The 26,767-nt window shown below is 44.0% G+C and overlaps 2 protein-coding genes and 1 long non-coding RNA gene across 5 annotated transcripts in view; 1 reads left to right on the top strand and 2 right to left on the bottom strand.

Moving 5' to 3' along the window:
• Positions 1-294: 294 nt before the first annotated feature.
• On the bottom strand, positions 295-4,718 carry c13h1orf53 (chromosome 13 C1orf53 homolog). The gene is made up of 4 exons (XM_085928241.1): positions 4,403-4,718; positions 3,404-3,505; positions 2,952-3,010; positions 295-902 (listed from the first exon to the last, which is right to left on the bottom strand). The coding sequence occupies exons 1-4, from the start codon at positions 4,634-4,636 to the stop codon at positions 824-826; spliced, it is 474 nt and encodes a 157-aa protein (XP_085784367.1). The 5' UTR covers positions 4,637-4,718; the 3' UTR covers positions 295-823.
• A 2,541-nt stretch (positions 4,719-7,259) lies between these two features.
• dennd1b (DENN/MADD domain containing 1B) overlaps positions 7,260-26,767 on the top strand; it is a 65,602-nt gene continuing 46,094 nt past the window's right edge. For 2 of the 3 annotated variants that reach the window (XM_085929140.1, XM_085929139.1), the window contains exons 1-4: positions 7,260-7,597; positions 7,965-8,029; positions 21,105-21,167; positions 21,245-21,288. In XM_085929140.1, coding sequence (XP_085785266.1) covers positions 7,581-7,597; positions 7,965-8,029; positions 21,105-21,167; positions 21,245-21,288 — 189 coding nt within the window. In that variant the 5' untranslated portion in view covers positions 7,260-7,580. The remainder of the gene's footprint in view (positions 7,598-7,964; positions 8,030-21,104; positions 21,168-21,244; positions 21,289-26,767) is intronic. The other variant, XM_085929141.1, reaches the window with a different exon arrangement.
• LOC147047623 (uncharacterized) lies at positions 7,429-12,910 on the bottom strand. Its single transcript, XR_015068055.1, has 3 exons — positions 12,604-12,910; positions 9,857-9,913; positions 7,429-7,573 (listed from the first exon to the last, which is right to left on the bottom strand). It is a non-coding gene; the product is annotated as an uncharacterized LOC147047623 (long non-coding RNA).

Here is a 26,767-nt window from a genome sequence, read left to right as displayed (position 1 = left end):
TATCTGGCCACACTAGAAAGGACAAGGTAACATGATGGATGGATGTTCTTTACTGCGCTACGACAAAGTGTAGGTTTAGGTAACGTTTGCAAGGGCTGTTATGTTGTCAAAACTGGCTCTGTCCTTCTCCTTTAAACATCGAACAACACTTTCTCCACCACAAGGTCCGTATATAGGCTTCTGGCTTTGATGGGCGCCAAACCTACGACCTTCCGATCCCCAAGTCCTCGCAGACCGAGCCTATCTGCCCACACATGCCCCCCCCCCCCCCCCCAAAAAAAAGAGTACCTCGTTGAGGTGCCAGTGAGTGTCTCCTTTTATCTGGGCTCATCTGGCGGCCACGGTTTGGGCCTGGCATCAGCGTGTGCACCAGTTGCGGTGGCCCTCTGAGCTATTTGCGGCCCTGCTTGTCCGAAGGAATCTGGCACCCTGACTGTCATGCAGCGGCCATGTTTTTATCACTAATTCTACCACAGGGATCTGCTGGAGTACCATGCTACCCTGAGGGGGAGCTGACATTGGTCGGTGTGGACCAGACGTTGATGCTGCTCAAATACTGCTTGAACATCAAGACTCTTCTAATAAATAAGGCGGGGCCCAGCCAATTGCTGGGACTGATGTTCCTTTCAGCAATCATACGAATGACACTCCAATTTTTTTTTTGACCCCCTGCCAAGCATGTGTCATTGTGTGGCCGACTGTGATGGAGATGCTGTAAGTGACTGTGGTCCGAGCCGTTGGCCGCCGCGGGGCTGCTCTGCCTGTTTGAGATGGAGAGAAGGGCGGCGGGGACAGCTGAGGCAGGAGGGAGCTGCTCGGCCTGTCAACTGGTTGCGACTGGAGCACGTCTGGTCACAGTTACAAAGTGGACAGCTCTCTTTTGCTCTGCGGCGGCACGGCAGTGGTGGCGAGTGCCATGCCATGGTCCTGCAGAAAGGCGCACGCTGCTCTCATGCAGCATATGCTTCAGCTGAAGGTCGGAGATGTTCCGTCCAAAACGCCTGGTGTCCGGCTAGCTGCTGTAATTTGCGGACCAAACAAAGAAAGTGTTTGTGGAAAACTTTCATCTTTAATTGAAAAAGAAGAGGAAAGATGCAGATACAGAATCGTTGCTCTTCAGTAGCAACGCTTTGCTTGAATGAACAATGGCAATTCATGGACTGATATCAGGAAAATTATTCAGTGAATAAATAATCATCTTAAAATAAAAAAATAAAAACCACCTCATCCGGATGTTCACCCAACCGCAAGGAGTTCTTTCTTGGTATATGCTGAACATTTCCAAAAAGTTTCACAAAAAACAAAAGTACATTTTGGCTTCACACTTGGGGATAAAAACATGAAGTCATTCTCCTCTGTGGAATTGACTTTGATCGCTGATGTGATCAATGAATGGAAAGAGCTCACTCAGCAGGACTAAAAGAACTTCCTTCCACCAGATTGAATGGTTTGACTGTGTTGTTTGTGTCACCAAAACAACAACCTTCCAAAACGGACTGCGAATGGAAAGTTGGCCTATTTCATAGCCCGAGAGCCTGAGTGGCAATGCGTCACCTTGAAAGCGACAGAAGAGTCCCCGGGGCAAAATGTGCGGGCGGCAGGCAGGCAGCCAGGCAAGCGGACCCAGGTAACCTACTTGATGGGTGTGACACCTTCACCATCCCGCCCGAGAATGTTGCCGCCGCACGCTCGGCTGCCTCGGTTTACAATAACACAACATAAATTCACATCTCATCCCGCCTGACGACGACACGTCCCCGAGAACCTGTCCTCCTCGGCACTGCTGGGATCAGAAATCTCCTTGTAGCTGCTCGCGGGCCTGTGTCGCCATCACCCAGCGAGCGAGCGCTTTGCCTTTAGGACCCACCTGCCGAGGAGGAGGAGAGCGAGCGAGCGGCCGTTGTCGGCGCAGACGCAATTCGGCGGCAGACACATTCCTTTGCCCGAGCGGGCATGCGTGACATGTTGGGAGCCCGGAGGCACGGCGCTCGCTGTCTTCCTTCCCACATGCGCTAGCTAACGAGTCAAAGCTCACATCAACGTATCGGCGCAGCCAGCTCTTGGCTGCGATAACCGTGCGCTCTTTAGCGTAGCCTTTATTCTAGATTAGCCCATTAGAAGCCACGGGGTGTTGTGCTCTTTCTTCTAAGGCCCGTCCGTCCGTATGCAGGCGCTTGAACGTGACTGGCCGTATTGCAGTAGTGGGGAAGGAGGGCCGCGGAGTTCATTAGGCGGCGGCTCAGGAGAGCTGCCGCGGGGGGAAAATGCGCTTTAGCCAAGTGTTGCCAGGAGGCAGCCAAGTCCGGTGGGGCGGCCGGCCGACCGGCTGGCCGTCCGTGTCGGCGGCGTGTTTGTTAACAGCCTGATTCCATCAAGTGGTGTAAAAGCAGAACAGCCGAGAGAAAGGACTGACCCCTCGGCCCTCGCCTATTTTTAAACAAGCGAGCCTTTTCAGTCAAAGGTAGCGAGTTTAGTCGAGCCGACGCCGAGCGCAAATGATGCTAATATTCATGCGCTTGCGCATTTGGGAGAAAATAAATCAGAAGAGATGCAAAGCAAAGGAGCGCAAGATGTTATCTGACATCCGACTGTTATCTGCTCTCCCTTTATCTTGAGGGCAAACATAAAAAATGCACTTTCAGTTTTCATCCTGATACTCCCACAACTCTTGTTAATACATCAGAGAAGAAATTAAGTTCTCATAAAAAGGAATGAGAAATGAAACTCGCTGCATTCCAAAATGGACGTTCACAACAAAAATACAGTGAAAATGCATTTCGCACGGGATTCGAGAGAAAAATCTCTCCTTGAGATTAAAAACGAGAAGAACGAAGAATCGTCTACATATTGCACAGTCACTACTGGAATTTCATCATTCTGCTAAAAAAACAGTTGAAACAAGGCAGCGGATTCTTCTGTTACCTTGGCACATTTGGATCTATACGTAAAAGAGAGAATTAAACCTTGTCTTCATTGCAGGGTCCTTCACGTTGACTTGGCCATATGGACACTGCGGGAGGGAACAAAATCACTAAATGGTGTTCAACAGCTGCAGCAAGCCAAGGCAAGGCAAAAGAAAAGAAAGAAAAACAGAAGACAAGAAGAAATAGAGACGCTGGCAAAACTGGATGGGATTTCCAGAGCAGAGGATGAACGGGCCTGAACAAGACTCACTGGTACATAATATTCATTGTTGTCCATGAACCAGCCTGATATTTCTGTCAAACAATAAAATAACAAATCCAGTAGTGACGCGGGGGACTGTATTTTCTAGAAGGAGAATTACGTCTGGTTAGTTTTCAAGACTGAATCAGAAGTCACAGAACAGAATTAAAGCGCAGTAGCAAAGAAGAAACACGTGAAGGGGGAAAAAAAAAAAAAGCACACAAAAGGAGCTGCTCACATGTCTGCAAGCACTGCCACAGCACTTCCCTCGCTGAAGGTGAGCGTACTCTGTGAACACCTTGTAGCCACTGGAGGGATCAATATACGTCTGCTTCTCTGCCTGCACATAATCAAATGTATTTTTAATTAGTGCAAGACACATGTACATGTATGTCCCATGCATACATTCAAACAGAAGGCTGAAATTAACATAAATATACATACATATAGATATAAACAGATTGTTTTGGGTCAAAGAGGATTGTAGGTGACCTTGTTGCGTTGGAAGAGATGTAAAAGTTATGATACGATAAATTAATTTGCACGTTACGTGTGTGTTCTCATGAGTCAAAAATATGCCGTGACACCGGCATTCATATTTACATACTTGCAAGAGTTCAAGAAAGGATTTGTGACACAACCTATTACTCCAGCTGTTCATGGATGCAACCACCTCCTGTGAGAGTGAAAAACACCAAACTCCTCTGCCATCCCTCAGGAAGTTTCCAAAATGTCACCTCTCAGTCTGTTTCAAACTGAGAGCCCACTAGTTGGTGAGCTTTGACAGGCCACAAAGACAAAAACGCCCCGGGCCTTTGGGTGACACAGCCTGTCATTTCACATGGCATTGCACGACCACATAGTCAAGCTGGCGTAGCTGTGCCCCCCCGCCCCCCAGCCTCCCTCTTCTCTGCATTGTGCTTTTGCCACCCAGGCCCTCACACTCTCCTCAGGTCTTGGCCAACTTGCCTCAACTTCAAGAGCACAATATTTACAAGACGGAGGCCTCTAGGCATGCAGATGCACCTATACACGGGCGGGCGGCAGTCACCACTGCACGCCTCACTGGATCTGCTTGATGGAGTAATAGAGACGACCTGGAGAAGATGAAGGATCTGACAAAAACAACAACATCATCGAACTTGTGCTTCAATGCTGGATCCCAGGAATTGACATGACAAATATTTCATATCCATATGGTCTAGTGCAAGGTTAATCTTTTTTTTTTTTTTTTTACCTGACACGCTTCTGTGTGTAATTTATGAATGAGCAGCTCCTCCTCTGTCAGATCTTGTTGTGTTTCGGTTCTGCTTTCCGACGCGTCTTCGGGTCGCCTCGAGCCGTCCACATGCAGCTTCGTGCTTGTCATGAGTGTTGCAAGTCGTTCCTTCCACTGGACGTGAAGGGGAGTCAAAATGCTAAATGCTACTCCTTTTTGACAACGTTGCCAATGCATTGTCAAAGGTTTCATGAGCGACTATAAATACGTAACATGTCTTCAATATCTAATGAGTGACGATCTCGAGTTATTTCATTGACTTGCCTCTGCAAGAGTCGCTGTCAGTTATGAGTGCGCGACTTCCTGTTTGGAAATTACGTCACAAGCACGTGACCATGCCTCCACAGCGCCCCCACAGTCGTCTTTGGAACAACAGTGGCCGTAAGTCAATCAATAATCAATAGTGTACTCCTTTAGAATGTAAGGGTCTGTTCTAAAAAAAAAATGTATATATGATGATGATTGACAACGTTAGCAATTGTCAATTGTTGAGTCTTTTTGCATTTTGTGAGACATTTTTGTGAGACTTGTGCTTTGCCATTCACACCACATTCTCACTTGCAGTTTATTTAGAGCAGTGATTTTCACCCATTTTGGGTGGGTCGCAAAAATGTAATCTGCTTTTGATTTTGATGCTACAGTATAGAAACGTTTTGAGCTTCCCAATGGAACATATGAGGTCATGCACGCAGCCTTCACTTCATAAACTATACATGAATGTTTTTGTAATGTGTGCAGAAGCAGGGAGGGAAACCTATGCAAACATGGAGAGAACATGCAAAGCTCACACAGAAAAGCTTGATGTGAAAATTGAAACCTGAACTTTATTGTAACCTCATGAGAGGAGTTAAAAAAAATATTCCATCAATTAGGCCATAAATGTCAACAAATACCTTTAGATGGTGCTTTTCTTCTATGTTTTTGATATTCTAATGTGGGAAATGATCCAAATATAAGAATACACAGTACAGTATGATGCCACACAACTTTAATCCACAAAGATCTGTGTGAACAATTGAGGACTAATCCTACTGAAGATTTTAGCAGAACATCTGGCAGAGTGCCGTTTGTTCCTCTGTGACCCTTTTCATTGATCGACTCTATTTAGCATATTAGACGTCCGTATATGTAATTTGCTATGCAGGTAAATCCCCATAATCCCGCTAAAATCTTAGCTGGGCTCTCCTTGACTAAGTACAAGGATACCTTCCCATCATATGAAAGTTATATGAGGATTTAGACTGAGAACTGCAAGGTTGATGAGTAGACATATAATGAGTCCTTTCAAGGTTATCTTCTCCTGGAAGCCACTGACGATATGTCTGCTCTAGTGTTAAGTATAATGAATACTGACAAGTGTTTTTTTGATTGACACGATGAGGTTCACTTACCCTCGGACAATTTTAATAAAAATAAATATCTGCAAACCTTGGGGGATGACAGATTCAATGTTTTATATCACCCCCCCGCCCCCCCCCTCCATAGTTCTTCATCTGTCAGAACAATCAGAGGGACGTAAGAAAACACAGATTACATTTATGATGATGTTGTGGCTGCAAGTTAACTTTGCCGCAAGCTGTACTCGGGTTTGTTTGCTCATTCTAGAAATTTAACGAGGTGAAACCGAGATTTTATTGTCTGTATACAAATAGATGGTTCTTTGGAGTGCCTGCCCACCCAATCGAGAATGGGTGCAGAGGGGTATAACGTTTTCATGTCTCTTGCCATTGGCCCAGCAGTAAGTAGGGCAGGATGTTTTCAACATGACAAAAAAAGGCAGCGCAAACTATGCTGTAATTTGTCTTTTTTGAAATAAAAGTGGACTAATTAGAAGTTCGAAGTAATCCAGAGCAAAGTTTCTCAGTTAACAGAAGTGAACAGTGTTGTCCTTCATTTGCTATAAATAAATGTGATCTGGAAGTGTTGACAGCATAGTTCCTTGCAGTGTGAAACCTCATGTACGTATGTGACTGATTGTTTTTATATATATCCACCAAGTCTTGCTATCGCATCCCGCTGCCAGAAACCATATGCTTCATTTTGCTGCCACTTAATTACCTTTTAGTCCGCCTGTATAACTCTGGCTCTGATCCAGACAGCCTCTCTGGAGAGGGGAGAGAGGCTCGTCCAAGATTTGATTTCAATTTACCATCACACAAATACTGCTTGAATATGAGAGTAAAGTGAAAAGGAAAAGTAAAGTCTAAAGAGAATTTAAACTCCTCTGAGATAGGTGGGTTTTCTTGATAACAGAAACAACATTCAGTCAGTCAGTCAGGCAGGCAGGCATAAATCCGCCTCGGGATGGAAATCGAAGTGTCAGAATTGTAATTGATTCTGCCAGCAGGTTTGACTTCAGGGAGTTGGTCCCCTGACAAATAAGGAACTGAGTCTCTTGACAAATACAAGTTCACATTTGTGAGTCAGACTGTGAAACAAATAGTAATCCCTTCACTTTTTGCTGTATGGGAACATATACTGAACTGCTATGCGAGGATTCACCTTTTGCCTTCAATTCTTTACCTGTACTGTATTTTTCCACTTTGTTCAGGCAAATTGGTGTACAAGTGGTTAGTCAGGAAATTCTGGATTGAATCTCTGTTAAAAATTGGATGGATGATAAGTGGTTTGAACAATTTAATTTAAATACAAATTACCAAGAAAAAAACACCAGATCGCTTTAATGTCATTTATAAAAACAAGTTAAAAACAAAAAACACCAGGTCTACTTCAGTCTTCATTTAGTTTCATACAGAAAAATATTCCGAATGAATAATTCTTGTCGAAGTAACGGTGGCAAATCCGCTATCGACGTGATGACGTCAGTGTCCGTCTGACAGCACTTCCTGGAGTGATGCTTGTTGTGGGAAATATGCACTGTGCTGCTCGGCTGGGACTGGGACTGGGGTTGGGACTGGGCCCACGTTAACGGAACAAGGGCGAAAGAGACACCGTTCCCTTTTATGTGGAGATGTGACATCTTTCTTCAGGGGCCCGATAAACCCGGGACCAAGGTGGAGGGCGGGGGAGGGACATTTGTCGGATTGCTGAGCCTCAGAACCGACGTCGCCGCCGCCGCCGACAGACAGCCAGACAGACAGCCAGCACGGAGCTGTCGCGATGCGGTAGCTAAAACATGGACAGCAGAGTCAAGTAAGCCTTTACAATTTTACCTAGCCAAATTGACGTATGCTTGGAGAAGGAGAAGAAAAAGAGGACGTTATTTGGATTTCAGAGGCACACCAGCTGGCTCGACAGCTTTTTGGGTCAGTCGTGTGCTTGTTAGCAGCTCTGCTAACCTCCTTAAAAGATATGACAACATGTGCCCTATGTCCGATCAGATATGCTCACACACATAACTCTATGTCTTTATGGAATGAGCAGAACATTCCGTTATTGGCTCTAGATCAGATCAGATATGTAACACTGCAAAACTAGGCATCATTAATCGATTACCTGAAATGGATTGTGAAATAATGTTCTGTTCTGTGACATTCATGACTCCCCTTTTTGTTTTCAGGGAGAACCCAGAGAGAACGTTTGATTTGATATTGCATGTGGCTTCTTCAGCAACTAAAAATGCGGGTAAGCGGGTTTTTTTTTTTTTTTGGTCGCTGATAATCTCTGACCTAATTTGATGTGTTTCAAACTTGCCTGACCCGATGACTCTAACAGGCTGTTCATCCTGTGCAGTGGAACAATTGTGTGTAAATATGATAGCTAAGAAGATTACTGCAAGCATTAATGTAATCACTACTTTTATAATATACTTAACTGCTTTTTAAACATGCTAAAAAACGTGTGTATATGTGTATATACATTATAATTACAGTGTCCCCTCAAGATGTGGAAGCAAATGAAATAATTTGATGATCAAAATTCATGGATTCATTTGGTAATCGATTAGTGGTCGATTAATCGAGTAATTGTTGCATCGCGAATCACCTACACTAGACAAAATTAATGGCAGTCACGCACCTTAAAAAAAAAGGTAAGTAAGTGTTATGTTTTTTGGTTGTCATGCACCTTAAAAAAAAGGTAGGTAAGTGTTATGTTTTTGAATAAAAGTCTAAATGGTTGTTTTTGTCTCATGAATGCCTTTGGTTGGGAAAGGTAACATTTTGCGCTGTAACTATAGGGATGGTATTACTGCACAGACAGGTCGTTACCATAATTGTTGTCGTAATGTCGGCAGCGTGTTCTTTATGCTTCTCGGTCGACGTCTCTCCGAAAGCAAGGTCAGCAGAAAGTCAACTGAAGCTCAGCCGCAACACTTTGGTTACACATTAGCGCTATGCATTCTCTGTCTTTGCAACTGACCTTCCAGTCTGCGCTCTGCTGTTGCGTCTGTAAGCTAGCCACCTTTCTCGTTGCACCCTGAACCTTCCCAAAAAGTTTTCGAAAGATCATGCTTTGGTCAGCAAGTTGTATTAACTTTTGTGCTATGTCCAGTGGGTCAAACATTCTGGCAGTCACCGCTGGGACAAAAGGTGGCAAAGCAGGCCTGGAACGCAACTGCTGGCAGTTATTCTTCTCGTGAATATTAGAAATGAAATTGGCCATATTATATAGAAGTCAAAAATCCCACAAAGGTTTTTCTGTAGATTTGTGCAGCTGCCTGGCTAAAGTAAAAGAGTCGACAGAAAGTTGCCCTTGGATGTAGTTGTGATATTGGATTTGAAAGCAAACTCATAAAGCAGCAAGCAGCCTGCGCTGTAATAGCCCACTTCCTCCACATATGATTCAGGGTCAGGCTCATATCCGGACTCGTGCTCTCCAGAGCTCAATGTTTGCACACTCTGCGGGTCGTTCAGCTCAGTCCTTTGACTCAAGGTTGTGGAATCAGACGCGATTGCAAGCATAAAGTCCCTATGGAGTGTTTTTCAAGCGGTTGCCCTATAAATCAATCTACTATTTCATGTGTGTGAACAAATTTTGACTATGTAAGACGACAAACTGGGTGATCTTTGAAGCCAATTTATTTTTGTCGTACGTAGAAAGGGTTAAAGCTGTGAGTCATAACAAGAAAGGCTTTGGCCGTGATGTGAAACCAGTGCACGTCGCTTACGTTTGGCCGAAATCTATCGCTTTGGTTTTACGTGTTATTTCCTTTTTATTTCACAGAAGCAGACACGACTGAAACTAAAAATATGATTGATTCAACTAAAATGAAATGAAACTAAATACTTATGTGACTTCCTATAGTTGTGTGACTGCAATTTAGTTCTTCAGTAGTCAGGCATTTAATTGCAGTTTGCGTTGAAAATATTTAACAGTGACAGGCTCCCTCCCTCCCTCCCTCCCTCCCTCCCTCCCTCCCTCCCTCCCTCCCTCCCTCCCTCCCTCCCTCCCTCCCTCCCTCCCTCCCCGCCTCCCTCCCTCCCTCCCCGCCTGAGTCAATGGAAAGCTCACGTGGTTTTGCTGATGTTGCTGTTTTGCCGTCCTCACCACATCCTGGTCTTGCAGGCCCTGAAACGAGATCCATGTGTGACACGGTCAGGTGTTTAGGTCAACTTCAAAAGGCACAAGGCTTGTTGTCCAATGAAAATTTTTTTTTTTTTTTTTAAAAGATGCTCAGTGTCTTCCTATGTTAACTAGTCTTCACACCTCCTTTAATCAGCACTCTGCCGGTGACATGTACGTGTTGGCGGGCAGGCCTGCAGTCACATGGTTTTGTTTTCCTTTACTGTTTTCTTTTTCAGGTCTTTTTTTTTTTTTGCCTAACTTGAGCGATCCTAAAATAGTTTCTTCATCATTATAAAGACAAAAGAAAATATAAGCCAGTGAATAACACTTCAATTGTTCAATCTAAGCATCCATCTGTTTATGACTTCATCTTTGGTCTGGGACAAAAACGTAATGCTGGCTTATTATCGTATTGTATTAAGTGTGACTGATCAATTTTCAGTTGATAGCAATGTCCTGTCAACATCTGGCAAACGTGAATCGGCTGTTTACATTGGACGCTGCGTAGGAGGCTCTGGGGGAGACGTGTGGGGGTCTCTGATGTTACGGCAACGCTGCTATAGGCTTTTGTGCCTAATGATGCATGACCTTTACCATCCAATGTTTTTTCATTTCCCTGTTCAAATAACAAATGTGCTTCTTGCATGATATTTAGGATCTTTGGATCTGTTATCATTTCTGTCATTCAAATGGCAATATATTCATTGTGAATTTTGCAAAAATATTTTTCTAGGATCATAAATTGACTAGCTCCGGATAGATAAAAATAAAGCTCAAAGCAACGGTAGAGTGAAATGTTTGTGGACTTTGCTCTACGCGTATGTGAATGGATGACAGACACCGGGCCCTTTCCCCCCCATGCAGGTCCAGGGAGACTTGGCCTCCCTGTTCAATGCAAGCTCAGTTGTGCTTAGCTCTGTTGGCTCCGAGCTCCTTGGATGCTCAGCCTGTGAGTGAGTGTTGCCTGAGAGCGTGACTGGCATGCTAGCTACTAGCGGTTCTGGCTACATAAAGCCATATTGATGTGCTTCCAAGAGGCTGCCAAAGCTAGCAGATGATGCAAAAGCTGCCAAGGCAGTAGGTGGGGACAGATGCTACCTGTCCTCACCCACCCCCCCAGCCAGATTGTTTCCAGTAACAAAGCAATAAACTTAAGAGATCAGCATATCACTTTACAACTACATTCATGCTGCAATTACGGAGACAATTCGTTCTTTCGAAAAAGCGACAATAGAGCAGCACGCATGACTCGTTATTATTCGTATGATTTGGTTTGCGTGACTCCACCCCCTCCCCATGTTCATTTGTAACCTTGAATGCGCATCGCCATCCAAAAACTGAACAGTAAAAAGACATAAAGATGAAAAATTCACTATTTATTTTTTGCATTCTTTAGGTACATGTTAAATATCGTAATAATATCTAAGGTAATATTCAACACCCATATCACATATCGCTTGTTATTACAGTATTAAATGGACATCAAGAAATAATTTTCTGATTAAATTTCTTATGAAAAATGTTACAGCTTGTACAATAACATGAGCTTGCTTTAAGAATGATATTTCATTTTTTTTATTGACGCGCTGAGAACGTTGCTGTTGTTTATGAATAGTATGTTAAGAAAACAATAGCCGTAAATAACAAAATAATAGCTGTTCAAACATTCTCTCCTCTCGAAACACATCCAAGACATTCTAGAACTAAAAAGTACAGAGCAGACACTATTTGGCCTTTTATCCACATGATGTTTTAGTTTCACTTTGTCCAATTATGAAAGTCTCTTTTGTACAGCATCCCGTGTGATCCCAAGGTCTCCAACGGGTCGCCTACTGTTCGCTAGTTCGATATCCGCCCGCTTGCTTCTTTGCTCTCGCCCCCTCAAGCAGAACTGTGATTTTTTTGTGTGTTTTTTTTCACCTTTTGTATTCACGGCGCAAAACTCGTGTAGTAGAACTTTTCGAAAAGGTTGAACGTTGGCATTCTGTGAAATGTCAGAATTGGTCCTCGACCCAAAGCTCACTTATTCCAACTGCCGTGATTGGATCCCGGCGGCGGCGGCGTGTTGCGTTCATGGCGCTCAAATCGGAGGCCGTTGGAGTACTAACAGATGTCATGGCAGCGAGAAGGGTGTTGATTGGTCATTAGAGAGGCCACACTCCTCTTCACTTTCACTCTTGAGAAGACCCCTGGGTCTCACACATTGTTTATCTCGCAACCCTTATGCCTTTCTCGTTTGGCTCACCCATGTGACTTTACTAAATTAGCTCATTTACAGAAGATCAAGATGTCATGCAAGTCTTTGTTCTGTTTCCTCAGAGTCAAATTAAGCAGCTTTCCCCACTAAAGAAAGACTGGTTATAGTCATAACTAGGGATTGACATTTAACCTTTTAACCTCTATAGATGTCAAACATTCATTTTAACGGGACCGGCGGTGAGTGAGTTAACAAAATGGCCGTGATCGACAAGTGAATAAAATCTCACATCCCAAACTTCTCTCTCAAGATGAATCCGTTTGTTAGCAAGGAACGTTTACATCGTACACAAGCCCTCAACTTCAAACTGCCCAAAACGTAAGAGTGGATTTTGGCACGCCAGTGTATCAACATCTCCCCATGCTCTCCAGCATCACTTTTTTGTTCTTGTCTGGAGTCATTTGTATCCCCCCCCCCCGGACTCAGAGTCACTCACCCATTCACCACTGTGTCAGAACCTGCTGCTTGCTGGCTTGGCTTCCAACTTGTCTTATTTAAAAAGATTAGAGTGCCTCGGTTTGTTTCTAATTACGTGGAGTGATTTAAGATCCTCACATTTAAAGGCTATTTCTTTTGTTTATGATCTTTTTGACAACCCTCATCAATGCCTTCGCCCTTTTCCGCTTATTTAATTTCTCTTGCTAAAGTGTCGTGTCATTGTTTGATCTTATTTTTTTCCAAATCCTTCTTTTCACGGTTAGTTTGCCGACACAAACGAGGCACATTTTTTGTTCAGTCATGGCTTCTCTTTTGGTGCCATCTGACCCTTGTGACATGCGGTACTTGGCGCACTCACTTCGGAAACATCCAACCCCCCCTGGACAGCTTTGTTGTTTCATCAGCATGGTGTTTAGAGGCCAAAGCATAAAGCACTGGGCTGGAATAAGAGCCTTTGGGTTTTGATGCTGTCGTTGCTATAGCAAGAAGTGCAGCACTGTCTATTTTTCCATTTTTTATTAGTGTTTACAATAGAAAGGAAATACTTCTAGGCACCCACTGCGGGCTATTTATAGACATTTCTTCTTCAGTGTGGAAAAACTGATCTGAGCGCCTGATCAATAATTTAAAATGTGCTGATTTTGATGAATGCAGAAGTGGTTCATTGCATCATCTTTACACACTGAACAGTTGTTTTTACTGGCTGCTGTTTGTGTGCGTTCATGGTAATAGACCTGAGTGAATCTATTCCCTTGTGACCATTCCTCAGATTCTCTGGGTAGCTCTTGGATTATTAATGTTAAAACGTGGAATCAATGAAGCAAAAGTGAAACGTGGACCCGACTGAAGGTTTAAGCTCTTTTTCACACGTATGTCAAGCGATGACTGTCGGGGATCGGGAATGTATGGAGCGTAGCAGATGGCGTTTGTTATGCAAACAAACATACAAAGAATCAACAATTATTGGCGAGGTCCAATCCGTGTAATATCAAGATGGCCTAGTTTCACCCATAAATGAAATGGATGAATTCATTGCGCGTTTGGGATGCTATTCGCAATAAAAAAAAAAGCTGTCCTCAAGTATGTTGACTTTTGTCAACGTTAGCTATCAAATATATTCGAGGAGTTGGTATTGAATTGTGGGGGGGAAAGTTGGTGAAGGAATATTGACCCAGCATTTTGTATCTGTTCTGCTCGGTACAGTGTATGGTTATTATTATTATTATTTTTTTTTTGGGGGGGGGGGGGGAAAGAGGTTTCTTTAAGATTTGGGCTTTGACCATTGCACACATTGTATTAAATTCCTTTACGGCCGCTGCTAGATTGCAAACGGAAAGACACTCAACGGCCGAACGTAGAGATCTCTTATTTTGGCACTTTTAACAATAGAACTAGAGAAACTTGTGAAATTTGGACCAGTGGAAAAAGATGGACACATCAGAGACTGTGTGTTCAGAGCCTCCCTGAGCCGTCGCCTCGAAAAGTGACGCAAAGTGATCCGGAAGCGGCGTGACGCAAAAGACAGATCCGTATCGGTAATTAAGAAAATCAACCTACTTATTGACATGATATGAGTACTGGTATTCTGACATCCAGACTCTTAATTTAGGCACCAAGACCAAAACCCAAGTCAAGCAGAACTAGTGGTACAAGCCTGCTGTCTGTGCTGTCATTTCAGCTCGTGTCTTCACTATTTACATGTCAACAGCGATGCCTCCAGGCTACGTGTGTGTGTGTTCAAGGCTACTCCGACGTTGCCTTACAATTACTGTGGAGACCATGGCGTTTACATGCACGTCGGAAGGAAGCCCTGTTGGCCCTTAATTTGGGCTTTGGCCTATTTTTCAAATATAGGTCAATCGTGATGCTTTTGTGAATGTCTTAGATCATTTCTCATTGGAAATCTGTAAGCAATTTGTTTACAGACAGACCACGCCATGTGCACATTTACAAAGACGTCAGTCATTGGATGATCTCGGGTTACGGTCTGAACTATAATCTGGGGATTGATTGCCAGATTTTATGAGCAAGAAACGGCGATCGCCGTTTAGGTCTACCAGTTGTCGGCATCTTGTGGAGGTTGGTTTGAGGATCTTAGAAATGATCAGTACAGTTTAGGTTGTATGCTCGTGCATTCCAGAAGTGAGTGTCATTTTTGCCGCGGGCCATTTTGGATTTATGGCTTTCCAAAGAAAGCTGTTATGAAACCAAATAGAGTCTCATTTTATTATTAATTACATTGTGGGGGTTACTTGCAATAAATGAAATCTGTAAGGTAGTTTATTTGAATTTTTTTTATTGTGCATGTTTTTATTTTGTAATTTTGTTTTGGATTAAATTGTTATTCTTCCCAGTGCATAACAGTAATTGGCTATTGGTGGGCCACGTTTGTGTTGCATCTCAGCATTTTGCCCCAGCAGTCCTGCAGAACTCTGCGCTTTTCAACGGGTACAGATGTTTTGTCTTCCCTGCGGAGAGACTGGCTGAGTGACTTCAAGTTGGAATGCCTGACTGAGAGCTGTCTTTCTGTCAGCCTTTTGCATGTGAACTTCAAATCACAGCTCAGCAGCAGCGTGCATGTCGCCGCCAAAGGCAAGGCTTTTCACTGTCATCAGCACCACGCTGCTGCCTCTGGGTGCCGTGCCATATGACATTAAGCGAGATCGATCCTCTCCACACCTCAAGGAGCTGCCGCGCGAGCGACACCGTGTTTTGTGTGATGCCGCAAAGAGTCAAAAGAAACTCTCTGCCGCCGACTGGCAAATCACCTGATGGCTTTCCTTAAGTTTTTACGCATCCCAAAACTTCCTTTTGTCACACGCCCCGAAAATAACATTTCCGTCGCTCTGTCAAAACCGAGGCTGCGCCAGCCCTCCGAAAGGGAATCCAACAAGGAATCGCTGCTTGGACAACAGAAAAGGTTTTGAAAATGATTATTGTTGTTGATTTTATGTCATGAAAACCTGATGCTCAAGAGAAAAAAAAACACAGACAGATGTGGAATTAGCATCTCAGATTTAAATAAATAAATACAAATTGTCATTCGAGCAGATTAGACCAAAATTATCGACGCCTTCTTCCAGCCAATAGCGCCTCTGCTGGTTGTAGCCAAGTGATGCAGTCCACTTCAACTCAGTTTATTTAAATGATTGAAGACTCATTTACTCATTTTTACTAATCATGATTTACTCCCAGCTCTAATTTTGATTGTCCACTGCAAATGATTTTCCCGGATCATTCCAGTCTGGCATCTTCCATCTGAATAGTTAGAATTAGATTTTCAGTACTTGACATTTTTCTGCAGTTCTTCACTGCGGTTGCTCTGATGTAGTCAGCGACTGTCTGGTGTCTTCCAATTTTTGCTGAATGTGTTTTTCTGCTCTTACTTTGGCTGCGTAAGGCTTGCCGTGGATAGCTGACTCGTGTATCTTTTAATGTCTGTGATGTTAGCTCTTGAGATGGTGAAACAACTTAGTCCTCAGGCTGTCTTTATTCTCACCTTTTTTTTTTTTTCCCCCAACAAGGCTTGCAGATTATTGCCTTGTGTCCATGCAAAATCCAAGACCTCCTGTTGAGTGTGGAAGAGCCACACCTGATAACTGAACAGAATGGCGGTTAAAAACAAGACCTTGTGCCCGTTTGTTCTCAAAGTCATCACATAGATCTTTACTCTTATTATTTATATATATTTTATATCATTATTTACTATTATTATTATTATGATTATTATTTTTTTATATATTATATTATTCAAAAAGACAGTATGAGGCGAAATATGTGACTACATTAAGATGCGTTCATTTATGAACTTGGCATCATTAACTTGCACTAAGTCGATCACCCATCTGGACTCCAACGCCCGATTTGTCTCGAGTTATAAAGCCGACTTGTCAAGCTTGGTAGATTTTTACAAAGTAGCCTGACAGATCACTGGCTAGGTCCTCCTTAGCTAACCAAAGAAAATGCTGAGTACACGGTGTCGGCGAAGCAGTCACGCAGAGGCTCCGTTTGACGTCACGTCGGAGCAGTATGGAACATGGCTGGAAATATCAGCGCTGATCTGCGCTGGCTGTCACAAAGGTTGCGTCCATATGCTGTGCCAGTCATTCGTGAAGCCGTGAAATTGGGTTGCATCCCAACTAGCCCGGAGACAGTATCGCTTTCACTTCTCTGTCTCCGCATGGCTCCACTTCACCCCCTTTCCCTCCCTCTCTCCGAAGCATTTTTTCTCACATGGCTGGGAAAATGAAACAACTAATGTGGCATTATTAGGGTCACATCATCTCAATGCAGCTCCGTCTTTCGTCTCCTTCCAGTGAGGCTGAGGCTGAGGCGGTTGTTTATCTTTTCACATCTACATGAAGAAGTGGATTAGAAAATTCCCCTGGCCACGATCTAGCGCATGTGAAGCTTGCCAGTTGTTGATTTTCTTTTTCTTCTTCTTTTTCCATCTGGAAAAGCACACGCAACCCTTAGATGTTGCAACCCGCCACCATTTTTGTCGGTTTGAGTTGTAAATTGTTCGGGAAAAAAAAAAAAGTAACACCTGGTAGTTTCCAATGTTCTCAGTCGAGCCTCGCTTCCTTCCCCTCATTTGTAATTGACCTAGTGTGACCAATCCGTTTTTAATAAACTTAAGGAGCATATCGTGTTTACTCCAAACCTCTGCCAACTAAATCGGCATGAAATGTAATGCCATTTACGGCGTGCAGGTCCGCTTGATTGGAATAAGCCCCCCCCCCCCTTAAAAAAAAAAATCTTGTAAATGTCCGAGTGTGTTTTCTTTGGGCTGGCCTTTTGAAAGATGCCAGTTAATCTGCTTACTCCTTTAACCGCGAGCCAAAGAGTTGGGCCTCCTCCCAGCCGGGAATAAGTCTACTGAACCAGAAGTGAAGCGATGACCACCGCAGTTATTCCTTCCTTGAGGTTGCCCCCCCTCTCCGCGATCTTCTTTAGCCACCCTCTGAGGGAAGAAAGCTCCTTCTTCTGACAATGGACATTTTTGGCCATATGTTGGCTTGACATCTTCATCAGGTTCACAGCAGGGTACCTTAGTTAACTTTCACTCCACTGCCTGATGGGATTTTCTCCCTGTGTTTCCCCAATCGGCCCGGGCTCAAAGTCTAGACGGCCTCTAGCGCCGGCCGGGCTCCCTCCATCCCCGAGCCCACAATGGGCCGATTGTGGATGGCGAGCCGGCGGCAGCGGCAGCTTCCTCCTGTCACGGCGTTGCGGCCGCTCGCTCGCTCGCCCGCTAAAACAACGCTTTTGTACCGAGGGCATACGAATGAGTCCCTAATCCACTACATACTGTGAAATAAGTCTCTCTCACAGATGAGAGCGCAAGCAAGACAAACGCAGTGAATGAAGGAGGTTAGAGTGCAGCAGTTTAACCCCTGGCCAAGAAAAAGGGAGCAGAGAGGGAGCCAGAGAAAGGAGGAACAAGGAGAGGCAGGCGCTACATCCCTTCATTTGCCCAGGAGAGAGGCTGCCGATGGCTTTCACGCTCTCTCTTCTCAGCGGAGGAGCGGGTGTTCACCATATGGGATTTGGCCTCCCTTAACAAACAGGCCCCCTATTCACACGCAACACATATTCAGTCGTTTGTGGAGAGAAGAAAAAAAAAAAGTGTTTTTATGCCTTCAGAGCATTGCCTGGCCATAAGGGCTCCAAGTCTGTTTGATTCCCACAGTATAGAGAATTATCTTTCATCTTTAGGTGTATTCGGGTTTTTTCTCGTTTGCAACGGCCAGTGAGCCTGTGAGATGAATTTTTTTCCCTACCTTTATTTCTTTCCCCCCAGCACACACAGGACATTTTCATGCAACCTTAAATCAACTTTTTTTTAAGTTAAATACTTCAGTGGGCAATGTGAGCTATCTGACACATGGCGTCTTGCGCCAACTTTTTTTTTTTCTTTTTTCTTCCCAGCCAGCAGCGTTAGGAATGCCATTTCCTGCCAAATAGCTCCATGCTTGGAAATCCCAAGAAGCAAAAATGTATGCCAAGATGAAGATGCCAAGAGTTTTCATATTTAGCCTACTTGGACGTGCCAATACGCATAGAATTATGAAGACAATTGTCACAATGGGATATATTCAAATAAAATTCTCCATGCACATATAACATCAGATTATTATTTTTTTAATTGGCCCACCTGTCTCTGATCCATAGCTCATCTTTCCTCTCACATATTCTTCACTCCCAACACCCTTCACCTATTAACCCTTTCACTTTCCACCTTTGACATGCGTCTTAAGAAGAGCAGAAGCATTGATTTTTTTGTTTTTGTTTTTTTTCCCTGCACCAGCATTCCCAGCATCCCCCCGCTCAGGGGCCGCTCACACGTTGCCCACATGCTGACGACTGTTGGAGGTCAGCCATGCTTGAAGGCCCCAGGGATCAATGGACATGTTACCCGTACAATAAATAATCGTCTGACTGTAAACATGCATGTATGCGGCTGTTTACATGGACACTCATGGCAGGGTCCAATGGTCACGCCACATATATTCTTGGGTGTGAATGTCTGAATCCACTTCTGGATAGGTGATTTGGAATCAATTCACACCCAACAGGTCTGGGTTTTTTTTTTTTTTCTCCCCTCGGTCACATTCGCAGCCAGCTTGTATATCGCAGCCAACTGATTTCTTTGAAACACTTTGCAGCTGCTCTCAACAAGAATCGTCAACAGAACTTTTTTTGGAAGCCGAGCGCTCGTGCAGATGCAATTTTTTTGTTTTCGCACCAACACACCAAACTGATACGTTGCATTGTTTGATACAACACCAAGATATTACCGTTCCATTGAGTAAGATTTTTATCCATCAAATAATCTGAGATTTTTTCCCCCCATATCGATGAACTGAAAATTTGTGATCATGTGATTGGTTAGCAACTAGGGCAATGATATGAATAATCAGTTGATTTGTCGATGAATCGGATTTAAAAAAATCACGTTGAAATTTCCTTTCCTAAAGTTTCTTTCTGCTGTTAGCGACGCGCTGTTTTCAATTTATCGCCATGCTCATTGTCGCTGGAATAACTCACAAGCATAGTCAACTTGTGATGTGTACATAAACTTGAGTTGTTATTAGATGACTTTGAAATGATTCTCATCTTCTTCAACTCCAATATGCTCCATATTTATGCGCGCCTGGTAAAATATTGCGCCTCCTTAATTATAGAGACTCTCATTTTATTTATTCAGTGCAGAATTCTGAATATGTGACACCATGAATTGTGGCACGTCGTGGTGCAATCAATTCCGATTTGAGGGTGTGCTTTGTGAGGATGAATTAACAGTTCCAGGATCTGTCATGGTGACATTTGTGTCCCCGGGCGGAGCAGCGGGGGGTCTTTTTCACCCCTGTAACCTTCAACTTCCACCCCCTTCAGGCCCCCTCTTGCGCCCTCTATACGCCCAGTAAGAGAGAGAGGGAATAATTCGAGGAGAAAGAAAGGTTAGGAAATAAGAAGGTCCAGAAATTAGGGCGAGATCTGTATAAATATATATTTTTTAATGTATTTTTTCTGTCAGTTGACATCTACTTGGATGGGTCATATTCATCATCATCATATGAGATTATTCCAAAATAAATGTGTTGTATATCACTTATGCCAAATTGGATGAGGGTCGAATTCTTCACTTGACTTAAATGCTAAGTTTGTGTGACGTAATTGACGGTCCACAGCTTGTGTCTCTTCAAGGCTGTGCTGCTGCTGCTACTTGTGTCACATGGTGACCTAGGCGCTGTGGAAGCCATGTTTAGCCAAGACCCCCGTGTTCAGGGATGACTGCTTCCTTTCACTCACTTTGGCTTCAGATGCGGAATTAACCACATTGGGACAGATGCAAGCTTATCGTATACAGATATGATGATGGCCGCAAGCTGTTGAAAATGAAAACTTCATTTCATGCAGTTATTTTTTGTTTTATCTGCTCGTGTTTGGAGCTGTAGTTTTACATCGAGGTCTTCAAAGCACATTTTATAAATCAAATTCCAGCTAATTAAAAGTTGCTGATTATTTAATAAATATATATATATTTTTTTTTAATTAATCCAATATCAGAGTTTCAGTAGCTCGTTAAAAAAGATCAAATGACAAATGGCTAATTCTGTCTGATCGGTGGCCAGACATCCTCTCCCTTTTCCAGCTAATAGCTCACTATGAAAATCCAATTCATCCTCAATCGTTTATCATTGCTAGGCTGTTTTAAAAAAAATAGATATGATATACACCTCCATCGAATCAAACGTGCCATTTTATCACGATTCAACTCAAGTGGAGTCGGGCTGCAATGATGGGATTGTTTCTAAACGTTATCGTATCCATACTGAGACTCGGCATTTGCATATTTCCAGCTCATGCAGCCTCAACACATTCACAGTGTTCCGCTGCCGTGTGAGCGTAAAAGGTGTGTGTGTGTGTGTGTGTGTGTGTGTGTGTGTGTGTGTGTGTGTGTGTGTGTGTGTGTGTGTGTGTGTGCGTGAACAGACGCAGGCAGCAGCAGCAGCAGCAGCAGCAGCCACCCCTTGCCCCCACCCATCTCATTAATATGTATGTCTTCTGAGGCAGCTAGCGAAGACGGTGTGTTTCTCACCCGCTGATTAATGCTGTCTGTCAATTACCTCTAGATCCAACCGTGCTGTGGAGCTTCCCCCAGGACTACACCGACCAGGTTGGATGGAACACACTCCGCTTTTTCATTCTCTCTGTCTCTCTGTCTCTCTGTCTCTCTTTCTCTTTCTCTCTCTCTCTCTCTCTCTCTGACTCTGTCTCTCTCTCTCTCTCTCTCTCTCTCTCTCTCTCTCTCTCTCTCTCTCTCTCTCTCTCTCTTTTCCCCAACTCCCCATCTTTTCTAATAGTCTCACTCCTGTTTTTCTGTTCACTCCCCCATCACTACTCCTCCTCCTCCTCCTGGTTCTTTCTCTCCCCCTCTCACTCTGTGTTTCCTCCTCTCCGTCTCCCCGTCTCATTGCATGTCTGTCGTCGGTAATGAAAAGCAGCGAGCGGCTCTTCAACAAGCGAGGAATGGCTAATTATCATGCAGCCGTGACAGGAATGCACACTTTAGTTTTGGGATTCTGGCTTTCATTGTTTTTGCTATGTCTGCTACATTTTTCACGACTGTAGCATGATTAGGTTAATTCCATTGGCAAAGTATCTGTTTTTCATGTGGCTTTTTGGGCTGTTTGTTCCCCCCAAAGCAGTCAGAGTCTGGAGTTGAAGCTCAACATCTGAACATTCATTACTGAGGGATTCGGAACTATTATGCCAAATAGATTTGGACACCCCAAATAATCCGAATGAAATCATCATTTTATATTTGCAGTTAATGATCGATAAAGCACAAACTTTGTACAATGACGTTCCAACTTGATCAATACAATCACATAACATGTTGGAATAAAACCAACCGATCGATCCCTTTAGTTTCAACTGCTATCCAATTTGGAATAAACGGGACAAGCTTTATGCAAATTTTCTTTTGCCACGAGTTCAACACAAAATCTTGACTATTTAGGAAAAATTTAGTCAAACTTTTTTTTGGTTTTGCATTTCTTTAAGCAGCATTTCTCATTGTTTAGTGCCATTCCAAATGAAACTTGAAGTGCAACTTTATGCAAAAGTTTGAATGTAATATAAAATGAATCATATTTCTATGTTTTCGCTGCTGGGTTGCATATGCATATTCCCCATAGCAAAGCTTGGTTGAAACCAAGAAAGACAACAAATCAACATAGTGGGACTGTTTGAGTCTTGACATGTGTCCGGACCTCATCCCCCTTTTCTTTTCTTTTTTTTTTGTCTTTTTTACTTCGCTCCCACCCACGGCAACCTTACTTCTCTTTCATTCTGTTGTGGAGCAGATCGTTTGTGTGGATAAGATGGCCCTTAAGATGGCTAGTTAGCGTGCTGTGTACAGAGGGATTGGCCCTTTCCCCTGTATACATAAAAACTCTATTCACTGGCCTCATTACCAGGATTAAGGCTCTTTTCCTCCTTTGTGGGCCCGGAGGCTGGAGTCCTCCAGAGCCAGACCCGGTCGGGTCGGCTCGGCTCTCTTTCTGCGGCCGCCCGTGCTGGCCAGCATATGGCAGCAGCAGCCAACAGTCTCTGCTCAGAGCTCAGAGCAAGGCCTCCTTTTGTTTTGCCCGTTATTGTTGCTCAGCGTAATGACATTTGTAGGCCGTAGGATCTGGGTGGAGGGGTTAGTCTACCCCAGGGGAGAAATGGAAGGAAGGAAGGAAGGAAGGAAGGAAGGAAGGAGGGGCGCAGGCAAAGACATGCAGACAGACAGGAGTGTGGATTATGGAAATATGAATTGATTTTTTTTTTCTCTTCTGTAGTAGAATAGAAAGCTCAAAGGAGAACAGACTGCAGGCTGGCTGGCACTCTGGGGTGTGCTGGGGAAACCTGACGTGAGAGGCGCTTGCTCCCTCTTTTGCTTGCTCGCTGCCCTTTTTTTTTTCCCCTCTTCCCCTCCTGCTCTCCTTTTCCTCCCCGAGCTCCCAAGTCTCTTGATGTCTTGGTCATCTGCAGATGCGAGAGGAATGAAAAGGAAAAAGAAGGAAATGTGGCTTCAAAATATTCCCCCCCAAAACGAAGCAGACAGATGGAAATCCATCCTTTCGCTCTCAGATGTCATCCCAAAGTTGTGTGGAGGGGGGGGGGGGAAATATCTGCAGACTGAACATGCACTTGCAGTCAAAGAAGCGCATAAACAGGAAAGTTAATTATAGCTTGCCACAGTGTAACGTGACTTGACTAGACGGCCCACTTGTCAATTCAGAATGACTAATAACGCTAACTCTGCTTAACCAGGTAGCTAACAAGCAACTACATAGCTACAATGGGAGTTTGAAAGGGTGAGAGACAAAAGGTCCCCTAAGGCCGAGACCTCGGCGTAACACTGTATTGCCGATACCGACTGCGTGACAGCTTTGGATTGGCGCTCACAACTTTGATGGCAGGGGCTAGACGGGTGAAAAACACAAGGTGTGCATTGCAGGTGTGACCCCCGTTGGCGGGTAAGTCAAGGGACATGATAAATGTTAAGGATGGCTCCACTTGTAAAAGTTGTTCAAATATTTTAAAAGGATCGCAAGCAATATCTCAATTTGTAGCCGATACACAATTTGTCACATAAAATGATGTGATGGGACATATCTGGCCCCCGGGCCTTGGGTTTGAGACCTATGGTTGATAGGTGATAGGTCACATTGCTGTAAATTTTTTTATACGATGGTATATTAGGCAAAGAACAAACAAAGTCAGAGAGCTGAACATCAAAATTCAACCATAAAAATGTATCATGAAGCGACCAATACATTTCCTGGTCCCGTTAAAATTGCTATTTAAACATCTTCGATACAATGAGCTCAAGACGTCAACTCCTAATTTCGGAACCGTACCTCGCCATTGAGAAACTTTAAACGGCATGTTCCCAGAGCAAAGTGGCGATTGAGCTTTGAGTTTCACACGGTGTCATCACGCTTGGAATAATCACAGAAAAGAATACATGTGGCGTGGGCGTTACTTGAAATCTTCTGCTACATTCCTGGATCAACTACATGTTGTGAATTTTGCTGTTCAGCTCCTTGTTACGGGGGGAAAAAAAAAAAAAGCTAAGTTGTGCTAAGTTCTGAATAGAATCGTTGGACATCTGTTTTTCCAAAATGTATCATAGGTTAAATGAAGTCAACCTGTAAAAAATATTTCAGGTCCATCCTGAAATTTTTCCTGAAAGCTGACAAAATGTGCTTTTTTTCCATTTGGAATCTGAAGTGAATATTATTATATTAGCTCCAAAGAGCTGTCACAATCAGCGAAGCAAAAAATTTATGGCAGAAAAATCAAAGCCATCAGTGGTCTAAGATGAAATATGAAGAGACCCTCTTTGTCTAGGATAAACAAAAGTGCGTATCTGCATGAATTTGTGTTCTTGTATGATGTCAGTGTGTCATCGGGTTTGGTCTTTCCCCTTCACTGCACCCTGACAGCAGTGTCAAACAAGGCCTGATATGATCTGTGTATGCCTTTGAGAATAGATGTGTGTGTGTATGTGTCCGGGTTGATAAGGTTTTTATTCTTCTTTCCAACCCTTATCACCCCCAGATCCCCGGGGTGTTCCAGGGTCTTGACTAATGGACAGTCTTGCCCCACTAAGTTGGCCTTTGGCTCCGCCACTGAGCTGGATGCCTAACTAGGACCCCTTGTTGCTCATGGGTCCTGATATCGCTGACCTCTGGGCTTGCTTCTTGGGAGATGAACCACGGTCCAGGAGTAGAGAAGGAATACGGTTTTCTAAACTGTCCTCGCCATATTATTTGCAGTGTCCAGTGACTGGAAAGGCGAAGACGTGAAGTGAAATTCGATTTAGACCATCTGTGTCAAACCCAAGGCCTGGGGGGCAGATCCGGCCTGCCGTGTCATTTTTATACGGCCCGCTTAATTTGAAGAGAATATTATTTCAAATTTCAAAACTAGTAATCCATTAATGAATGAATTCAACTTGAAAGCGATTTCCTCAACACTTGCTCGAGTTTGGCCAATGGAGACACGGAGCATGTGTGCATCTGACGCCATGTGTTACGGGCAGGCCCACATCAGGGTCCATACAGTGGAGCAAAGCCCAGTGGGAGCTAAAAGCTTAAAGAAGGAAATTCTCCCCTGGCCGCTTTGTGCGTGTCCACGCGCACACACACACACACACACACACACACACACACACACACACACACACACACACACACACACACACACACACACACATATGACTGCCCCACCCCCCCACCCCCACCCCACCCGGCTTCTCCTGGCACTTCATTAATGAAGCCCACGCTTGTATGTTTGGGCATATGCAGTGCTCTTGGCCCAACACTCGCAAGTGTATGCAAACGTGTGTGCACGCCAGTGTGTTAGGGAGTGAGACATCTCTCTCCCCCCTATCATTTGGTAATATATTCCGGAGAAGATCTCGATTGCCGCTCTCCCCCTGTCTGAGCCCATCTGTGATGCGTATAAAGGACATCAGCAGGACAGGGTATTAGCGCTGGAATAATGCACACTGTAGTTGATGTTGTATATTTATTCTCTAAGCTGCTTGCCCCCCCCCCCCCCCCCCCCCCCCCCCCCTTCACCCCACAACATAAATACATACATTTGGGGAAGAGGCTGAAATGAAACCAATGGCTGGAAATTGAATGGATTCTTATTTTTCATTTTATGCAAAGGAAAAAATATATATATTGTAAACAAACATCACGGTAGCTTCGGTATACCAGTCGGTAAGGTATTGTTGTTATTGTTAAAAGTCCACATGTAAGGATTTGAAATGGATGGTCTCCCTATAGGACGCACACACACGCACGCACACCTGACAAGTGTTGCCAAAGTGTTTGAAGAGGCCAGAAGATCAATCTGCCACCTTCAACGCCTCCCAAATAAGGAGGTGGCATCATGGGATGTTGTTAACCAAAACAACTTTAGTCACTGCGGCACCAGAGGGGTCACTGATGGAGGGATTTCATCAATTGGAGGAAGACAAAACGCCCTCTTCCTCCATTTCCCTCCCAGAGCAGAGCAGAGCAGAGCAGCTTGGTCGGAATGAGGCAGAATGTGAAAATGTAACACCCCCGCCTCGTGTCAATTTGAAAGTGCACCGCGTCGGCTCATGCTCGTGCACCCCTCCATCTTCCTCCCCAGCTCAGCTCAGCTCAGCTCAAGCAGCTCTGTTGCTTTGGTCCAGCTCCGAAGGCCGTTCTTATTACCGGCACATAGTGCGGGTCAGAATGGCAAGCCGGCAGCATAATATTAAAGCCTAATGAAAGGAATCTCTGCAGGGTCTGTGGTCGGTCTGCAGCGGCCAGTGGAGCCTGTGCCTCTTTGCCCATTGTTCTTCTTCTTCTCCTCTTTTCCTTTTATTCTGCATTCTCTGCTATATCCACTGTCTGCGCCTGCCATTGTTTGCCTTTGTTTTGTTACGTAGTATATATCTTTTTTTTAAATCAGGCTGTGAGAAAATGTGTATACAGTATAAACCGGCGTGCAAATACAAGGGAATCCAAATTTGTACAATGTGTAAATTGGAATGTGCTCTAGCTTGTTGATAAATGGTGCTAATGTGTTAATTAAGTTTGATTTGCAGTGAAAAG

The sequence above is a fragment of the Syngnathus leptorhynchus genome, chromosome 13 (assembly GCF_054491065.1).
Source record: "Syngnathus leptorhynchus isolate UIUO chromosome 13, UIUO_Slep, whole genome shotgun sequence".
NCBI lineage: Eukaryota > Metazoa > Chordata > Actinopteri > Syngnathiformes > Syngnathidae > Syngnathus > Syngnathus leptorhynchus.
The sequence above is the reverse complement of the archived record's forward strand: the minus strand, read 5'-3'. Positions and strand labels throughout refer to the sequence as shown.